General features: G+C 39.7%; 1 protein-coding gene across 3 annotated transcripts in view; it reads left to right on the top strand.

Annotated features, from left to right (window-relative positions):
* ASTN1 (astrotactin 1) overlaps positions 1–14,607 on the top strand; it is a 325,634-nt gene extending 311,027 nt beyond the window's left edge. For all 3 annotated transcript variants that reach the window (XM_075182193.1, XM_075182195.1, XM_075182194.1), the window contains 2 exons: positions 4,101–4,284; positions 14,013–14,607. In XM_075182193.1, the coding sequence (XP_075038294.1) occupies positions 4,101–4,284; positions 14,013–14,250 (422 nt within the window). In that variant the 3' untranslated portion in view covers positions 14,251–14,607. The remainder of the gene's footprint in view (positions 1–4,100; positions 4,285–14,012) is intronic.
* Positions 14,608–18,122: the final 3,515 nt, after the last annotated feature.

Below are 18,122 nucleotides of genomic sequence, written 5' to 3'. Positions count from 1 at the left end.
CCGCCTGAAAACTCTCAGCTTGATACATTTACCCTGTAATCTTAGAATAAAAATTGGTTAGTTTTATCTTTAAAAGTAAAATATATATGTGTATATAAAATCTATTCATTTTAGGGATAATAAAAAAAAAATCAATAGCAGTGGCACCTGAAGAACAAAAGGCAGCCTGTGTGGGTACTTTTACAGGAGCTGAATTTATTTATGTGTAAAGTTTCACAGATCAGAGTGTCATAGATCTTTTCTTGTACATTTATTTTTTATACTATCAGTCTCCAGAGCTCTGTAATTACCTCTCCAGAGATCTGCAGATCATTGTTCCAACCAGCTCTTTACAGATAGATGTGATAGACTTTACCAAATCGGATGTATTATAGACCACATAAAGCAGAAAAAAACCATTGTTAAAATGTAATCGTGAATACTATAAGAAATGTAATCTTTGTCTTCTGGAATGGGGGCTCGTCTCATCATTAAGCAATGTGGCCTTCACCGCACCTGCCAATGACGAGTCCGCATTTTCCATTTCCTAAACAGCAGTGGCCTACTGCCTGAGGATGCCCTTCAAATGTGTGTAGTGTGACATCATGTTCCAATTGGAAATGTTGGTAGATATGCCCTCGGTGGTCCTCACCATTCCGAGTGAGATTATTCCCACACTGACTATAGCAACATAAATATTCCGAAGACTGTGAGGCAGACATTAAAAAATATAGACTTACCATCAAACCGACACAGAACATTTCTGACATGGGTCCTATCCATTGTGACAACATAAAATGCTGACAGTTGAAATTTACGTCACATTCAATGGCGACACTGAGATTTCTGGTTTCAAAGCGGCAATGCCAGGACCTGGCGCCTGGATAATCCAAACTAAAGGTTAGGATTAGGGTTAGAGTTAGGATTAGGGTTAGAGTTAGGATTAGGGTTAGAGTTTGGATTAGGGTTAGAGTTTGGATTAGGGTTAGAGTTAGGATTAGGGTTAGAGTTAGGGTTAGGATGAGGGTTAGAGTTTGGATTATGGTTAGAGTTTGGATTAGGGTTAGAGTTTGGATTAGGGTTAGAGTTTGGATTAGGGTTAGAGTTAGGGTTAGGATGAGGGTTAGAGTTTGGATTATGGTTAGAGTTTGGATTAGGGTTAGAGTTTGGATTAGGGTTAGAGTTTGGATTAGGGTTAGAGTTAGGATTAGGATTAGAGTTAGGATTAGGGTTAGAGTTAGAGTTTGGATTATGGTTAGAGTTTGGATTATGGTTAGAGTTTGGATTAGGGTTAGAGTTAGGATTAGGGTTAGAGCTTGGATTAGGGTTAGAGTTAGGATTAGGATTAGCGTTAGGATTAGGGTTAGGGTTAGCATTAGGATTAGGGTTAGCATTAGTGTTAGGGTTAGCGTTAGGGTTAGGGTTAGCGTTTGGATTAGGGTTAGGGTTAGCATTAGGATTAGGGTTAGCATTAGTGTTAGGGTTAGCGTTAGGATTAGGGTTAGGGTTAGCGTTGACATTAGGGTAAGGCGCCAGGTTCTACCATTGCCGCTTTAAAACTAATAAACTTAGTGTCGCCATTTTATGTGACATAATTTTGAACTGCCGGCAATTTGTGGAGTCGCAATTGATAGGACCCGTGTCAGAAATGTTCTGTGTCTGTTTGATGGTAAGTCTATATTTTTTTAATGTCGAGCTCACAATCTTTGGCATATTTATGTTGCTTTGGTCGGTGTCAGAATAATCTCAATTGGATAAACGTACCCAACCCCCCTTCACTAGTAAACTACTAATTCCCTGAACATTTGTAGTTCTTGTAAAGGAACTCTGTTTATTTCTTACGGGAACTCTCACCATCCTGTTCCCCTGTTTTTGTAGCACTGCTGGCTGTGAATAAACTTATCTGTTCCTGCACTTGTAGGGCAGGCCTGGCTTGTATTTAAGGCAACATATCTCAGCCGTTCAAAATAAATGTTTATATAATCCACAGTGAGGTTCGACTAATCATTTTCGGAAATGAGTCATCAGGGTAAACCTCCATCCATTTTATTGGTAAGCTTTACATCTAAGTAAGCAGCTCCATCTACTCTAACTGGAGCTTTGTCTACATCTAGGGCTTCAGAAACCACTTTACTAAGAATCTACATGGGAAGTTCTCAATAGCTCTGGAATCTGGTACATTTGTGGCTGATTGTAATGCATTCCTCTATCTTCGCTGTGCATTTCTGGTTATTGTTAAATGTTTTATGTATGCAGAAGAAAATACATTATACACACTTGTCTGAAGCTTTCTCCAATACAAGGTCAACACAGCACCTAGGGGGATGACTGTAATGTTTGCTTGTACACTTATGCATTGGATTACATTAACGTCAGCGCAGTGCTCCTGCATATGATTCCATGTTTGTCCTCAGAGTATTCCCAGGTTTTACAGTAGAACATACTGAGTATAAGTTAAGATGCTTTACTGAGGATGACGCTGAGCCACCCACTATGTTGTGCATATTTCATAACTAAGTGCTCCGCATTGTAAATAAATTAATAGGTAGACGATGTTAAAAGAAAAACATCTAAAATGCATCACCAAAAAAGAAGAAGTCGAAGAAGTGAGAAAAAAAATACGATTATTGAAATGTTATAATAAGAGTAACGCTGGGTACACACTACAGACAATTCCTCCCGATGAGACATCTTTAACAGTTTTACCAAAGAAAGTCCAAATCAGCATGGGGATTCATGTGTACACACTATACATGTTTTACAAGATTTACGCTGAAAAGATGGTGACTCTGCACACTCCATCATCATCATCACCATTTATTTATATAGCGCCACTGATTCCGCAGTGCTGTAGAGAACTCACTCACATCAGTCCCTGCCCCATTGGGGCTTACAGTCTAAATTCCCTAATATAGACACAGACAGACATGCAAACTAAGGTCAATTTGTTAGCAGCCAATTAACCTACCAGTATGTTTTTGGAGTGTGGGAGGAAACTGGAGCACCCAGAGGAAACCCACACAAACACGGGAAGAGCCTACACACTAATGTGATATCGGGCCAAACGGTCATTTATCGTGTTTTTGGTCCGATAATCGACTGAAAACCCTGTGGTGTACCCAGCCTAGCTGGCATCCTGGACAGATTTCAGTGCACTCTCACATTCATTCCCTGCAAATTTTTCCAGGATTACATAAACTAGTTGAAAATTCATTTAATAGAAAGTAATATCTCATTAATATTTGTGTGTGTGGCTTTTGCTATGAGATCAATATTTCTACCGAGTAGTTTATTATTATTATTATTTTTATTATTATTATTATTATTATGTGTGTTTTAAGTTGTTGTTTATCTCTATGTCATTTAGAAGTGGACATGGCTGTTCTCTTGATGGCATTGTTGGAGGGAGTGTCTTCTTTTCATCATGTCTGTGATTATAACTATTTCCATTGGAATATGACTTAATGGAATATGGAGACACAATGGAAAGTCCAGCTCCTGGTTAAGTCTGTTTCTTCCAGCCCCCCAAAATTTAACGTGCACCCAGAATAATTGATTGATTCCTAGTAGCTCATAATAACAGAGGCCTTTGAAAAGACAGGCTTGATTACCTAGACGAAAAATGGTTCTGCCTCATGAAATCCCCAAACGCCTAAAAACATTCTTGCAACAGCGAGCGAATTGCTTGGAAATTCTAACTAATTAAATGTTATAAATTGCCTGAATGTTCTTCCTTCAGTTACATGACCTTAACTGCTATATTTTGTATATTCAGTGATACATGTTACAGCGATTCATGCAGTTTAGCTGCTTTGGCAAACCAATTAAATATAATTAAGAATGAAGTTAATAAACTGTTAAAGATGATAGTGAACATCTAAGATAGGTTATTGTTTTGTCTTGATGCATCTCCTGTATGTTTCATGTAGTACTTTTAATTTCTTCTTAATGAGTTTAGGAAAAATTGTGAGAATTAAGAGCTGATCCAAATCACTGTAGCCTACATTGCGGCCATTAAGTTGGCAATGAGTTGTAAGATATACGCTATTAAGTAAGTGATGTATATTTTACTGTCCTGACTTCTCGACCCTTCTACATTTGATCATTTTACTCTCTCCCAGAGGTGGCTGATAAAATCTACAACCTTTTCAATGGCTACACCAGTGGTAAAGAACAGCAGACAGCATACAACACTCTGCTGGAACTGGGGTCCCCCAGCCTACACCGGGTACGATTCCACTACAACCAGCACTTCCAGAGTTTTGGGGAGTTCACCTGGCGTTGTGAGGATGAACTGGGGCCCAGGTAATATTCATTGCATCAGGCATGTATATGTGGGTGTACTGGAATGTGGTGGCACAGCGAGATTGTTAATGGCGATAGCTGTTTTGGTTTATAAATAAAATTTATAAAAATTAAAACTCTCTCATTCCAATGTCCAATTTCTATTTTCTTGTCCCCCAAAAATCTTGTGACTGTCGTGTACTGCTTGTTTGCTCCCATTGGCAGTGGGTAGGTCCCGTGATCTTCTTGCTCTTGCCAACATGGTATTTTACTAGGGATGTGCACCGGCGACTTTTGAGGTCTCGTGTTTTGTGTTTTGGATCCGGATTTTCGTTATTTTTGAGGTTCGGATTTGTCTCGCAAAACACTTGACGAAAGGTCTCGGTTCGGATTTAAGGTATTGGATTCGGTTTTTTTTTGAAAAAAACATAAAAAGTTTAAAAAGCAAGTTTTTGGGCTTATTTTCACTCCTAGGCTATTATTAACCTCAATAACATTCAATAACAAGCATTTCCACTAATTTACAGTGTATTCTGAACACCTCACAATATAGTTATTAGTCCAAAACGTTGCAAAAAGGTATCTTTCTGGACTGCGTAGAGGAGTGGGTCACCACAATATCTTAAAAACCCTGAACTTTTATGATTCGCACCAATAATTGTACCTGGACTGCGTAGAGGAGTGGGTCACCACAATATATTAAAAACCCTGAACTTTTATGAATCGCACCAATAAATGTACCTGGACTGCGTAGAGGAGTGGGTCACCACAATATCTTAAAAACCCTGAACTTTTATGAATCGCACCAATAAATGTACCTGGACTGCGTAGAGGAGTGGGTCACCACAATATCTTAAAAACCCTGAACTTTTATGAATCGCACCAATAAATGTACCTGGACTGCGTAGAGGAGTGGGTCACCACAATATATTAAAAACCCTGAACTTTTATGAATCGCACCAATAAATGTACCTGGACTGCGTAGAGGAGTGGGTCACCACAATATCTTAAAAACCCTGAACTTTTATGAATCGCACCAATAAATGTACCTGGACTGCGTAGAGGAGTGGGTCACCACAATATCTTAAAAACCCTGAACTTTTATGAATCGCACCAATAAATGTACCTGGACTGCGTAGAGGAGTGGGTCACCACAATATATATAATAAGAAAACCATCAACTTGTTTGATTCGCACCAATAAATGTACCTGGACTGCGTAGAGGAGTGGGTCACCACAATATATTAAAAACCCTGAACTTTTATGAATCGCACCAATAAATGTACCTGGACTGCGTAGAGGAGTGGGTCACCACAATATCTTAAAAACCCTGAACTTTTATGAATCGCACCAATAAATGTACCTGGACTGCGTAGAGGAGTGGGTCACCACAATATCTTAAAAACCCTGAACTTTTATGAATCGCACCAATAAATGTACCTGGACTGCGTAGAGGAGTGGGTCACCACAATATATATAATAAGAAAACCATCAACTTGTTTGATTCGCACCAATAAATGTACCTGGACTGCGTAGAGGAGTGGGTCACCACAATATATTAAAAACCCTGAACTTTTATGAATCGCACCAATAAATGTACCTGGACTGCGTAGAGGAGTGGGTCACCACAATATCTTAAAAACCCTGAACTTTTATGAATCGCACCAATAAATGTACCTGGACTGCGTAGAGGAGTGGGTCACCACAATATCTTAAAAACCCTGAACTTTTATGAATCGCACCAATAAATGTACCTGGACTGCGTAGAGGAGTGGGTCACCACAATATATATAATAAGAAAACCATCAACTTGTTTGATTCGCACCAATAAATGTACCTGGACTGCGTAGAGGAGTGGGTCACCACAATATATTAAAAACCCTGAACTTTTATGAATCGCACCAATAAATGTACCTGGACTGCGTAGAGGAGTGGGTCACCACAATATCTTAAAAACCCTGAACTTTTATGAATCGCACCAATAAATGTACCTGGACTGCGTAGAGGAGTGGGTCACCACAATATATATAATAAGAAAACCATCAACTTGTTTGATTCGCACCAATAAATGTACCTGGACTGCGTAGAGGAGTGGGCACTGGGCACCACAATAAAATATATAAAAAACCTTCAACAGGTCTGCATTACACTACACATACGGCTGCTCCTCCATCCTCTCCATCATATACATGTTGGAGTTTTAGCGTGTGACAACCTCTTGTTTTTGATAATGTCAGTGCATTTTGAATATTTTTCAATTTGCCCCACACCACTGAATGTACTTTATCTATGATACGCATCTATCTATCTTGACTGCGTAGTGTGGTGGCCCCGGTACACAATTTGGTACCGAGGCCACAATATAATTAAAAAACCCTCCACGTGTCAGAATTCCACCAAACAAGTATCTGGACTGCGTAGTGGGGTGGCCCCGGTACCCAACTTGATACCGGGGCCACAATAAAATAAATACACCCTCCACGTGTCAGAATTCCACCAAACAAGTATCTGGACTGCGTAGTGGGGTGGCCCCGGTACCCAACTTGATACCGGGGCCACAATAAAATAAATACACCCTCCACGTGTCAGAATTCCACCAAACAAGTATCTGGACTGCGTAGTGGGGTGGCCCCGGTACCCAACTTGATACCGGGGCCACAATACCTCCTCCAAACATGCTACAGACAATTCGTCATTGAGATCCCATTAAGTATGTTAAAGACAGACAGGGTCCAAGTGTTATTAGTTGACTTTGTAAAGAAAAAAACTGTCCCTGTTGCACATAGTCGTGCAATGAAGACTTACTTTTTCATTTAAAGGCACGATCTTTCAAGTGTAGTGTTTGTAAGTCTAAGTCATATTATACTTTTGGTAAAATTGGTTTTTTTTGTTCCTCTTTATGGTAATTAATTAGTAATAGAATTAAAGTAGGAAATAGAATTAAATAGAATTAAAGTAGGAAATAGAGTGGTATAGAGTTGTAGTGTGGTATAGATAGAGTGGTCCACACAATATAATAATAAAACCCTCAACTGGTCTGAATTCCACCAAACAAGTATCTTGACTGCGTAGTGTGGTGGCCCCGGTACACAATTTGGTACCGAGGCCACAATATAATTTAAAAACCCTCCACGTGTCGGAATTCCACCAAACAAGTATCTGGACTGCATAGTGGGGTGGCCCCGGTACCCAATTTGATACCGGGGCCACATTACCTCCTCCAATTTCCAAGTGTAGTGTTTATAACATCTTAACACTACACTAATTCTAGCACGTCAAAACCTCTTGTTTTAAATAATGACAGGGCATTTAACTTTTGATTTAATTTATTGAATTTGTTGGCATTTTCTTTTACTTTTTGAACATGGCAAACGACTGTTGAATGGTCACATAATGCCAAAAAAAAAGGTGCAAGATGGAATTGTCCTTGGGCCCTCCCACCCACCCTTATGTTGTTGAAATAGGACATGCACACTTTAACAAACCAATCATTTCAGCGACAGGGCTACCAAACAACTGTGGCTGAAATGATTGGTTTGTTTGGGCCCCCACACCAATAAAACAATTCATCTCTCCCTGTACAAACTAAACAGGCTCTACTGAGGAAAGATGTCGTCCTTATCCTCAACCTCTGATTCCTCTCCCCCTACAGTGTGTACTTCCTCCTCCTCACACATTATCAATTCGTCCCCGCTGGACTCCACAACCACAGTCCCTCTGTACTGTCTGGAGGGCAGTGCTGTACTTCATTGAGGAATTGATTATTCATTTTTATAAACATCATTTTTTCAACGTTGTGAGGAAGCAACCTCCTTCGCCGCTCACTGACCAGGTTCCCCGCTGCACTAAAAACTCTTTCCGAGTACACACTGGAGGGGGGACAACTCAGTTAAAAAATAGAGCCAGTTTGTACAGGGGCTTCCAAACTGCCTTTTGGAGTTCTACCACGTCACTACCTCTAGTTAATTTAGATTGCAAGGCTTGTAAATATAAATACTTTGAAGATAAAAAAAAGCAGGCTGCACAGACTGTGGAGCTAGAAAGTGAAATTAAATGGACCACGTTACTTTGGTGGCTATCTATGCCCCCCCGCCCTACACTTGTAGTTGAATATAAATAAAGCAGCCTGCATAGACTGTAGAACTAGCAATTCAAATATACAAAGAAATGGACAAAGGCAGTTTGGTATCTGTCTGCATCAGATCCCCTCTCCACTAGGAGTAAAACAGAAAACTTTTCAGCCGTTATATAATCTAGAATATAAATAGAAATTGAGAAATGCAATTTGGTATCTGTCTGCATCATAATCATCAACATCCTCCTCAGCGCCAGCTACATCAATATCCTCCTCCCAGTGCACAACATTCACACCTTCATTAGCCAAATCTGTAACTGGACTGTGGGTGATCCTTCCAGCATATGCAGAGGGCGTGCTGCAAATGCTGGATGGAGTCACCTCTTCCCGTACAGTGATGGGAAGGTCAGGGTTCACAACCAACAACACCCTTGGACTCGCCTTGGGGATTTGTGATGTCATCTGTTTAGAAGGCAGAGTTCTTTGCTGTTTTGTTGTTGTTGCTGACAGCATAACTCTCTTAAATTTTTTGTAGGGGGGGGGAGGAGGGCTTTGATCCTTGGGTGAAGTTGGACCACTAGTCATGAACACGGGACAGGGCCTAAGCCGTTCCTTGCCACTACTTGTCGTAATTGGCATATTGCCAACTTTACGTTTCTCCTCAGATGATTTTAAGTTTCTTTTTTTGCTGTTTTTTGAGAACTTGGGCTTTTTGGATTTTACATGCCCTGTACTAGGAGATTGGGCATCGTGCTTGCCAGACGACGTTGATGGCATTTCATCGTCTATGTCATGACTAGTGGCAGCAGCTTCAGCATTAGGAGGAAGTGGGTCTTGATCTTTCCCTACTTTATCCTCCAAATTTTTGCTCTCCATTATATGTAGCACAAGATACTGCAGAATGTGTGAACTTGGTAATATTGCAGTACCAATGGACTTATAATGCTGGATTGGTTTTGCAAATTTGGTTATTATTATATATTTTTTTTTTTTTTAATTTTTTATTATTTTTTACTTTTTTTTTATTTTTTAAAAACTTGGGAATAATGGGGAAATAACTATGCCCTTAGAAGCACAGAGCACAGGACACAGTACCACTGGACTGAACAGGACACGGCACAGGACCCAGCAGCACTACGGAACTCAGCAGGACAGAGCACAGGACACAGCACCACTGGACTGATACTGCAGAATGTGTAAACTTTGTAATATTGCAGTACCACTGGACTTTTACTGCTGAATGTGTGAACTTGGTAATATTGCAGTACCAATGGGCTTATACTGCAGGATTGGTTGTGAAAATTTTGTGGTAATTAAAAAATATTAAAGTAGTTTTTGGTATTTTTTAAAAAAACTTTTTTTTATTTTTTTAAACACAGGGGAATATTGGGGAAATAACTATGCCCTTAGAAGCACAGAGCACAGGACACAGCACCACTGGACTGAACAGGACACAGCACAGGACCCAGCAGCACCACTGACCTCAGAAGGACAGAGCACAGCACACAGCACCACTGGACTGATACTGCAGAACACAGCACAGCACAGCACAGCACAGCACTAAACAGCACAGCACAGCACAGCACTAAACAGCACAGAACTAAACAGCACAGAACTAAACAGCACAGAACTAAACAGCACAGAACTAAACAGCACAGAGGACCACCTAACACACCCTCCCTCTACCCTGATCAATGCCCGAGTGAAGATGGCGGCGACTAGCGGGGAATTTATAGGATCCGAGTATCGCGAGATCCGACAACGGGATTATGAGTCAGAGCCTCAGTTTCACTTTTGAATTTGGCGCCAATACCCGGATCTGTCTCGGATCCGACTCGGATCCGCAACGTTCGGGTGGGCTCGGATTTCAGAAATCCGAGCGCGCTCATCCCTATATTTTACCACTTGTTTGACCGCCCAAAACACTCTACCATCATTAGTTGAGCAGCAGTGGTAGTGTGCAAAACAATGGGGGAGCTGCCAGATTGCAGAAATGCTAAACACCTGGGGGTAAATGTATCAAGCTGAGAGTTTTCCTGCGGGTTTGAAAAACCAATCAGATTCTAGCTATCATTTATTAAGTACATTCTACAAAATGACAGCAAGAATCTGATTGGTTGCTATAGGCAACATCTCCACTTTTCAAACCCACTGGAAAACTCACATCTTGATACATTTACCCCCTGGTATGTACTCTTTTGGGATTGGACTCTACTTATGATATTCCATCCCAAACTGATTTTGACATATCTCCTCCACGTGAGCTTTGTCTGGAGCTGCCTTTCAAACAGTACACCAGTCCAGAAATGCACCAAGATAAGAGCTTGGCACAGAGAACCATTAATCTCTATGCCAAGCTGCCTATTCAGACACAGCAAGAAAATATGGGGCTTCTAAGAGAAAGTGATGCTGACGTTATTTTCTCACGGTTACCTAAAAGACTTGCTTCTTCCTTTCATTAAAGTGCGGCTTTCACATGTATCTTGGTTATTTCAGTCAATTTCTCATTGTGTGGTACATGACCATTTCACCAAACTTACTAGATTGTTGTCAATTGTAGCCACCCATTGGTCTTAGAAAATGCCATTAGGATTGGTCATGATCAATGTGGGTTAAATATAGAGAAGACAAAGTGCAGTGGCTTGTCTTTGACCTTTAAACACTCAAAGCATATATTTCTTTCATCATCATCACCATTTATTTATATAGCGCCACTGATTCTGCAGCGCTGTACAGAGAACTCACTCACATCAGTCCCTGTCCCATTGGAGCTTACAGTCTAAATTATCTAACATAGACAGACAGACAGAGAGAGAGACTAGGGTCAATTTTGATAGCAGCCAATTAACCTACTAGTATGCTTTTGGAGTGTGGGAGGAAACCAGAGCACCCGGAGGAAACCCACGCAAACACGGGGGAGAACATACAAACTACACACAGATAAAGCTATGGTCAGGAATTGAACTCATGACCCCAGTGCTGTGAGGCAGAAGTGCTAACCACTAAGCCACCATACTGCTTCTAAAGTTACTAGCATTTTAGCAGAGCAGGGGGTAATCCATTCGAATGGCACTGTATCTAACTTGTCCACTATACACAGTGAGGCAACATTGATCAGGATGCAGCCTATCAATTGACAAGGAACCAGTGACGAGACTCCTGCGTTGTCAGGTGATTGGCTGCACTGATTGGCGGCTTTCTTACGCCCATAAAATAGTTGCAACCAGAAGAACGAAAAAAAGCAAGAAAAATCATTATTTGACATTCTATGAAAGATTGTGTATAAATAACTTAGATGAATAAAATACATGAAATAGCTGCAGTGTTTATACTGATGCAAATATGTCCATTAGGCTCTCTTTCACTACTCTAGCAGATTGCCCTGTGAGGTGGAAGCTGCGTCTCTAGCTAAACAAGCAGACAGTGACTGACACATCAGGTTAACAGTGAACAATGTATTTTACCTTCATGGCTCATATCTGAGAATTTCAATTTTGGGATTTAGTCGTCCTTTAAAATGTCACTGCTGTTACTGAGCGGCTACTAGCGAATGAAAGTGAAGAGGCGTAAGAAAATAAGCAATTGTTTGACAGCGATTAGCGTGGTGTATCTCTATTGTATCACTTAGGGGCCTATTTTCTAACAAATGTCAATAACCACTTATGGTTGCAATAAAAATATTGACGCAATTTATGTATCAAATATCGCCAGGCTGACCCGGAGCGCTGGAGGCTGAACTACTCCTTTTCTGAGTCAGTCTCAGGGGATCGGTTCACGTATGTGCAGTGGAAATATATAAAAATATGAAAAAATATAAAAATATTTAAAATATTTTATCCATTCAAAAATGTTTTATTCCAAGAATAAATAACGTTTCATTGATCTCCTTCTGTTATCTTCATCCTGAGATGGTTTAACAATGATAAAATTAAATAAACTACAGTAGGTCTGTAGACGCGCAAAACAAATGTAAATTGCATTTTTTTTTAAAATGCACCTAAATTGGACAAAGACACGTCCGTATTCAACTAGATCTGATGAAGTGTCTGTTGTTGAACATGGGTCTAGGTGTACTCTGCAGTGATAGACACTACACACTGCAGGATGTCTAAAATACATGTGTGGAATATAAAAGCTCAGAATGAACAGAAAAGAAAGTATTATTATTGTAAATAATTACATTTTAGTCACCTGATAACAATATAGTCATTGATGAAAAAAAACCATTCTAAAAACAACATCCCCCCCCCATGAAATACATTTATAATGATGTTATTAATGTCTACTGTACATTAAATGCATTTTTACAGTTGCTTCTGATTGCAAACACATGTTGTAGCATGCATACATAGCCGTCATCACTATCACTCAGCACCTGCATCCGACTTGTAGCTGATACAACAGAAAAATACCTGAGAGATGTCCAAAGCTTGAATCGGATGCTGCCGTGTGCATTCGAACTTGGAAAGCCCTTACCGTACATTGACTACATGAATACGCCCATTCCCCTCCCTGTTTCGTTCCTGAAACCGTAAGATGCCGTAAGTTTGCTTTGTGCTCGAAGATGAATTGGATGTTCTTGTGTTCACTTACATATGGTACCTTTCTGGGCTTGCACAGAATGATTTTACGCAAAATAGGACAGGTATTGGCACTTACGTTCCTCAATGAATTAGGCCCATTATGTGTATGAAGAACAATAGATGACTTACATAGTTAAAGGGGGGCAAATGCCCACTTGGCACATAATAGAAAGTCCAAGTCTTTTATTGATTTGATGGATTTAATATTAGTGTAGTATCTTTTGTGATACACAGAAATCCTGGTTATTTGGTTATTTTCAGACTTTCCTTGCCCTCTGCATTTCCTATACGGGAACAGGTGTTGATGTAGATTTTATCTCAGTGATCAACTTGGGTTTTAAGAACAACTAGTTAGATGCGCTTGCTTCCTGACCTATAAAACATAGCAATCAATATACAGTATAGTAAAATATAAAATGCTTTCAAATTTATATCTACAGGAATGAAAAAACTTCAATACCTAAAGTATTGAGGCCCACAATTATTATTTGCTTCCTTTTTAATTAGAATAATCCCTATAATAAAGATTCCAAGCCTGATATTTATTGTGCAGAATATAGTTTATGGAAAGTAGATAAAGTCTTGTTCTTGTACCTTGACTTGAATTAAAATGTAAAGTCATGGAGCCTGATTCATTAAGGATCTTAACTTAAGAAACTTCTTATTTCAGTCTCCTGGACAAAACCATGTTTCAATGCAAGGGGTGCAAATTAGTATTCTGTTTTGCACATAAGTTAATTACTGCTTTTTCATGTAGCCCTCAAATACTTGATAGCTTATTTGTACACTGAAAATTAAGGTTGATATTTGTGTGCTACATGAAAAAAAACAGTCAGTATTTAACTTATGTACAAAACAGAATGCTAATTTGCACCCCTTGTATTGTAACATGGTTTTGTCCAGGATACTGAAATAAGAAGTATCTTAAGTTAAGATACTTAATGAACCAGGCCCAAGATGTTATTGACTTATACACCAAAATTATGGTTATCTGAGGTATATACTAAATAGTTATAAAATGCTAAAATACTATTTTTAAATAAAATGTAACAATAAGGAAATGTTTGTCATACTTGGTCTTTGTTTTTCAGGAAAGCTGGCTTAGTATTGTCTCAGCTGGATGCCTTGAGTCCACGGTGCACCTATCTCCTGGGAGAACCAAGAATCAGCCTCCGCCGCACTTCTCTGCGCTACCTGGCCTGTCGATACAGCGAACCCAAACCCCACGCAATGAACTGGACTGAGCTGAATAGAGACCTGCGGAAGAACTGTGAGGAGCAGATACTCATAGTGTTGAGCAATGATTATGGAGACAGCAAGGACAACTGACGGACACTGGTACTCCACCCAGTACCAGGACTCAGGAACAGACTGTGCGTCAAATATAAGCAAACTGAATGAGTCACTGTACAAATACACAGTTGTTATTGGACTAGACCTGTGTCAACTTCTGTGATCTCAGAACACAAATTAAATTGGACAAATGAATTGACTGGCACCTGCTAATATCTGGAATCATGGGTATGGCAAGAGGTTCAGTCCAAATAACCCACGTCATGGTGCACTTAACACAAAACAAGTGTCATACTGGATCCCCAGTCCCCTACTATATCTCATTATAAGTCCTACAGTGTTTTACCCAATATCTCGGACATGAATATTTAAATGGTTGCAACAATTGCATAACTCAGGCTCTTGAAGTCATGAAGATGTTTACCCCGTTAAACCGTGAGGTCTGTACAATGAAATGAAGGGTTTACAAGCCACAGGAAATGATACATCTTGTCATTTAGATCCTATAACGGTAGCGAGAATCCAGCTTGGTGAAGGATGTCGGACTCAGAGGTGTATACATGCATAAAATGAATACCTTCTCTCTTTCTTTCCCTTCATGTGATAATTACAGATAATTACACATTGAGCCTTCTCTCCATGTGTTTAATAATACTACCCCTTCTCACAAGCCTGGAAGTCACAGATCCGATCACACGGTGCCTGATTCCCGTTGGGTGGGTTTATTTGTCTTCCAGATGCACACAAGGAACAACTGATGCAGTAGCTGTTTTCCTCCCCCAGGAAATAGACCATTTTTCACTAAATAATTTGACATTAATCCAGGCAAAAACTTTTTTTCACAGAGATCATGATTTTTCAAAATGTTCCCAACAGACCTGGACTTTAGTTTATTTCACTTGTAGCCTAGATGTACTCACTCAGGGCCTGAGTCATTTAAGGAGAGTAAGGCAAACAATGGAGTAAATTTTCCTTTGGACAAACCATGTTACAATTCAAGGTGTGTAAATTAGTTTATTCTTTTGCACATAAGGAAAAGACTGGCAGCTTTTTCATGTAGCACACAAAGACTTGATAGCTTTATTTTTACACTAAAATTTAAAGTTGATCTAGGACATGTCCTACCCCAACTATAAATCTGTCATCGCATTTGAAATTTACCTCCCCCTCCAATTTAACATGGTTTTGTCCAGGTGCAAAGTTACTCCTTTTTTTTTTTGCTTTGCTCTCCTTAATGACTCAGTGTTTGTTTTTAATAGGACATTTTTACTCAATAAATGTTCAATATGTTGGTGCAGGATGACATCAGTGTAAGAGAAGAGCATTGAGGTACAAGCTTGTCACGGTGAACTTCATAATACGGCAAATTGGCCCGGTCAATGGTGGTTTGAAGGCATAATTTTGCCCATATGAACCATCAATAAAGCTCCTCTACAAGTTAGTCACTCATGAACCTAAAGAGATATTTGGTTGACTGTATTTAGTAGTAGGTTCCAGCAGAAAAGTGAGGATCTTAAAAGTGAGGGAAAGTTAAGAGATGGCTTAGCTTTCTGTGCAACAGGAGAGATCCATTACCATAGCTCTAATTGGCATCAGCCCTAATGATTTCAGTAAGTGCCAAAATGTTGGATCTCTGCTTCTATGGAGAGAACTGCTCAGGGCCGAAGGTGATAGAGTCTGGTCTGTATTTCAGTGCCAGGACCATGTAAGAAAGAGAATTGTGGGTGTTACAGTGAGACTACTATTATTGGAAAGGGAAGTGATTTAGTCAGGGCCGGATTTACCACTAGGCAACCTAGGCAATTGCCTAGGGCCCAGCGGTCCCCATAGGGCCCTCCCAGGGCCGGCAGTGAGACCACCCTTTAAAAATGGGCCGCTACTTATGGGCTAGTTCTATATGCTTGCCCCCCTGGGCTAAAGTCTGCCAGCCAGCCCCTGAATAGGGGTATATGTTATGCTAAAAAACTATAGTGCTATGGATTTTTTCAGGGAGAGGGTCCCAAAGCAGTATCTTGCCTAGGGCCCCATGAGGTCTAAATCCGGCTCTGGATTTAGTAAAGGGGTTATTTAAATCCGAAAACCCATTTAAAAAAGTTTTCAACCTTTAAATCAGTTTAATTATTGATTGATATTTTGTATTGTCCTTGAACAAGACACAGAGTGAGTCTGTGGATGCATTTGTATCTAATGCCTACTTTCTTTTGAAATAATATAAAGTAATTGGTGGAAAACCCAGAATTAAGAAAGACTAAGCAGAGTCACAGTTGAAGGGGGTCATGTACAAACCAGTACAAAAAGCTTTGTCTTACCGTGAATACATTTATTGTAGAAAAGATGAAGAGTCAAATAGCTGAATAATTTGTGATGTTTTTTATTTAATTTATATTTTTACATCTGTAATGCAGGGATTTAACGTACTTCCGGGTCTGTTGGGTGTGAAAACCAGCTAACATACAACTTTTTATAGAACCAAAACTACGAGCTGTTAATGCCCCCAGGAAAGTTTAATGTGAAGACACTTTCCATGGGACTCTGATGACAACAAGAACGGACGGCTTGATGTCCCTGGACTGAGATGGAGATCAGCACTTTCATTGTCCAGAGAAAGCAGTGATGGGATCCGGAAGTTGTCTGGAGATTTGATCATCCCGACAAAAGCTCCAGTATTGTTCTTTCTCTTTTTACTTTGCACTGTTTTGTTGCAAATAAGTGTCATTAACAGCAGATCAGAGTCTCAGACAAGTGCTCCCAGGAAACACATTTTAGTCTTACACTTGAATTAAATGGATGAGGAGGGGGGAGAGGCAGGCACCTTCCTCATCTGTAACGCTGATATACACCTCTGTTCATCAATCGTATAGTATCGTAAATCTGTAAAATTGTTGACCTGCTTCAACAAAAGTGAATGTCAACGAGACCAGAAAAAAGAGCACTGCAATGAGTTTAGTAAGGGGAAATATTGTGTACAGTAAAAAACATAATCCTGCTCTAGGGATTTCAGCTGCACCAACTCCATGACACTTGTCAACTTTCCGACAATCACTCTTCTGTTTTATGAAATTGGTTACACCTCAGCAAGGCAACAAGTGCTTCCCAAAGGCTCATTCAGCTTTTTCCCCAATCATTTGCTCCGGTTTTCCATCTTTACTTGTTTTAACCCACCATTTCCCAGTCTATGAGACCTCTGGGGGTAAATGTATCAAGCTGAGTTTCCCGGCGGGTTTGAAAAGTGGAGATGTTGCCTATAGCAACCAATCAGATTCTAGCTGTTATTTTGTAGAATGTACTAAATAAATGATATCTAGAATCGGATTGGTTTTTCAAACCCGCCGGAAAACTCTCAGCTTGATACATTTACCCCCGGGCGTTTGATCGGTTCAGTTAAATCATACACAAAAGGTGACCAATGAATAAAATGTTAATGTTTGTGTAATAGCAGAAGGCACTGTACCCATAATACACAGACCATTTTCTTTTTTATGCACTAAAATAATTACAATTCTTACTGTGAATATGCTCTACATACATTGCATAATATACAGCAGATAAAATAACTAAACATATTGAAGGACCTTTGTGAGACTTGTTTCACATGTAACTGAAGAAAGATGTTGTTACCCATAGCAACCAGAGATTTGCTTTAATTCTCTAAACTATACTAGAAACCTGACCTCTACATTCCGATTGGTTGTTATGGGCAACACTATTTATTCACACAATTACTTGTGGATCAGATCTCATAATCCCCACTATTTAAAGGTATTCTGCATTCTACATTTGTGCTTATACTCAACAAGATGAAGGGGCGCGTTCACACATATGTGCTAAGAAAAGGGATACAAAATCCATGAGGACGAACATAAGCTGTATGTGATTTTCAGTCATGTTTTTTCAACGTGTTATTTCCG

The sequence above is a fragment of the Mixophyes fleayi genome, chromosome 8, assembly GCF_038048845.1.
Source record: "Mixophyes fleayi isolate aMixFle1 chromosome 8, aMixFle1.hap1, whole genome shotgun sequence".
Taxonomy (NCBI): domain Eukaryota; kingdom Metazoa; phylum Chordata; class Amphibia; order Anura; family Limnodynastidae; genus Mixophyes; species Mixophyes fleayi.
The sequence above is the reverse complement of the archived record's forward strand: the minus strand, read 5'-3'. Positions and strand labels throughout refer to the sequence as shown.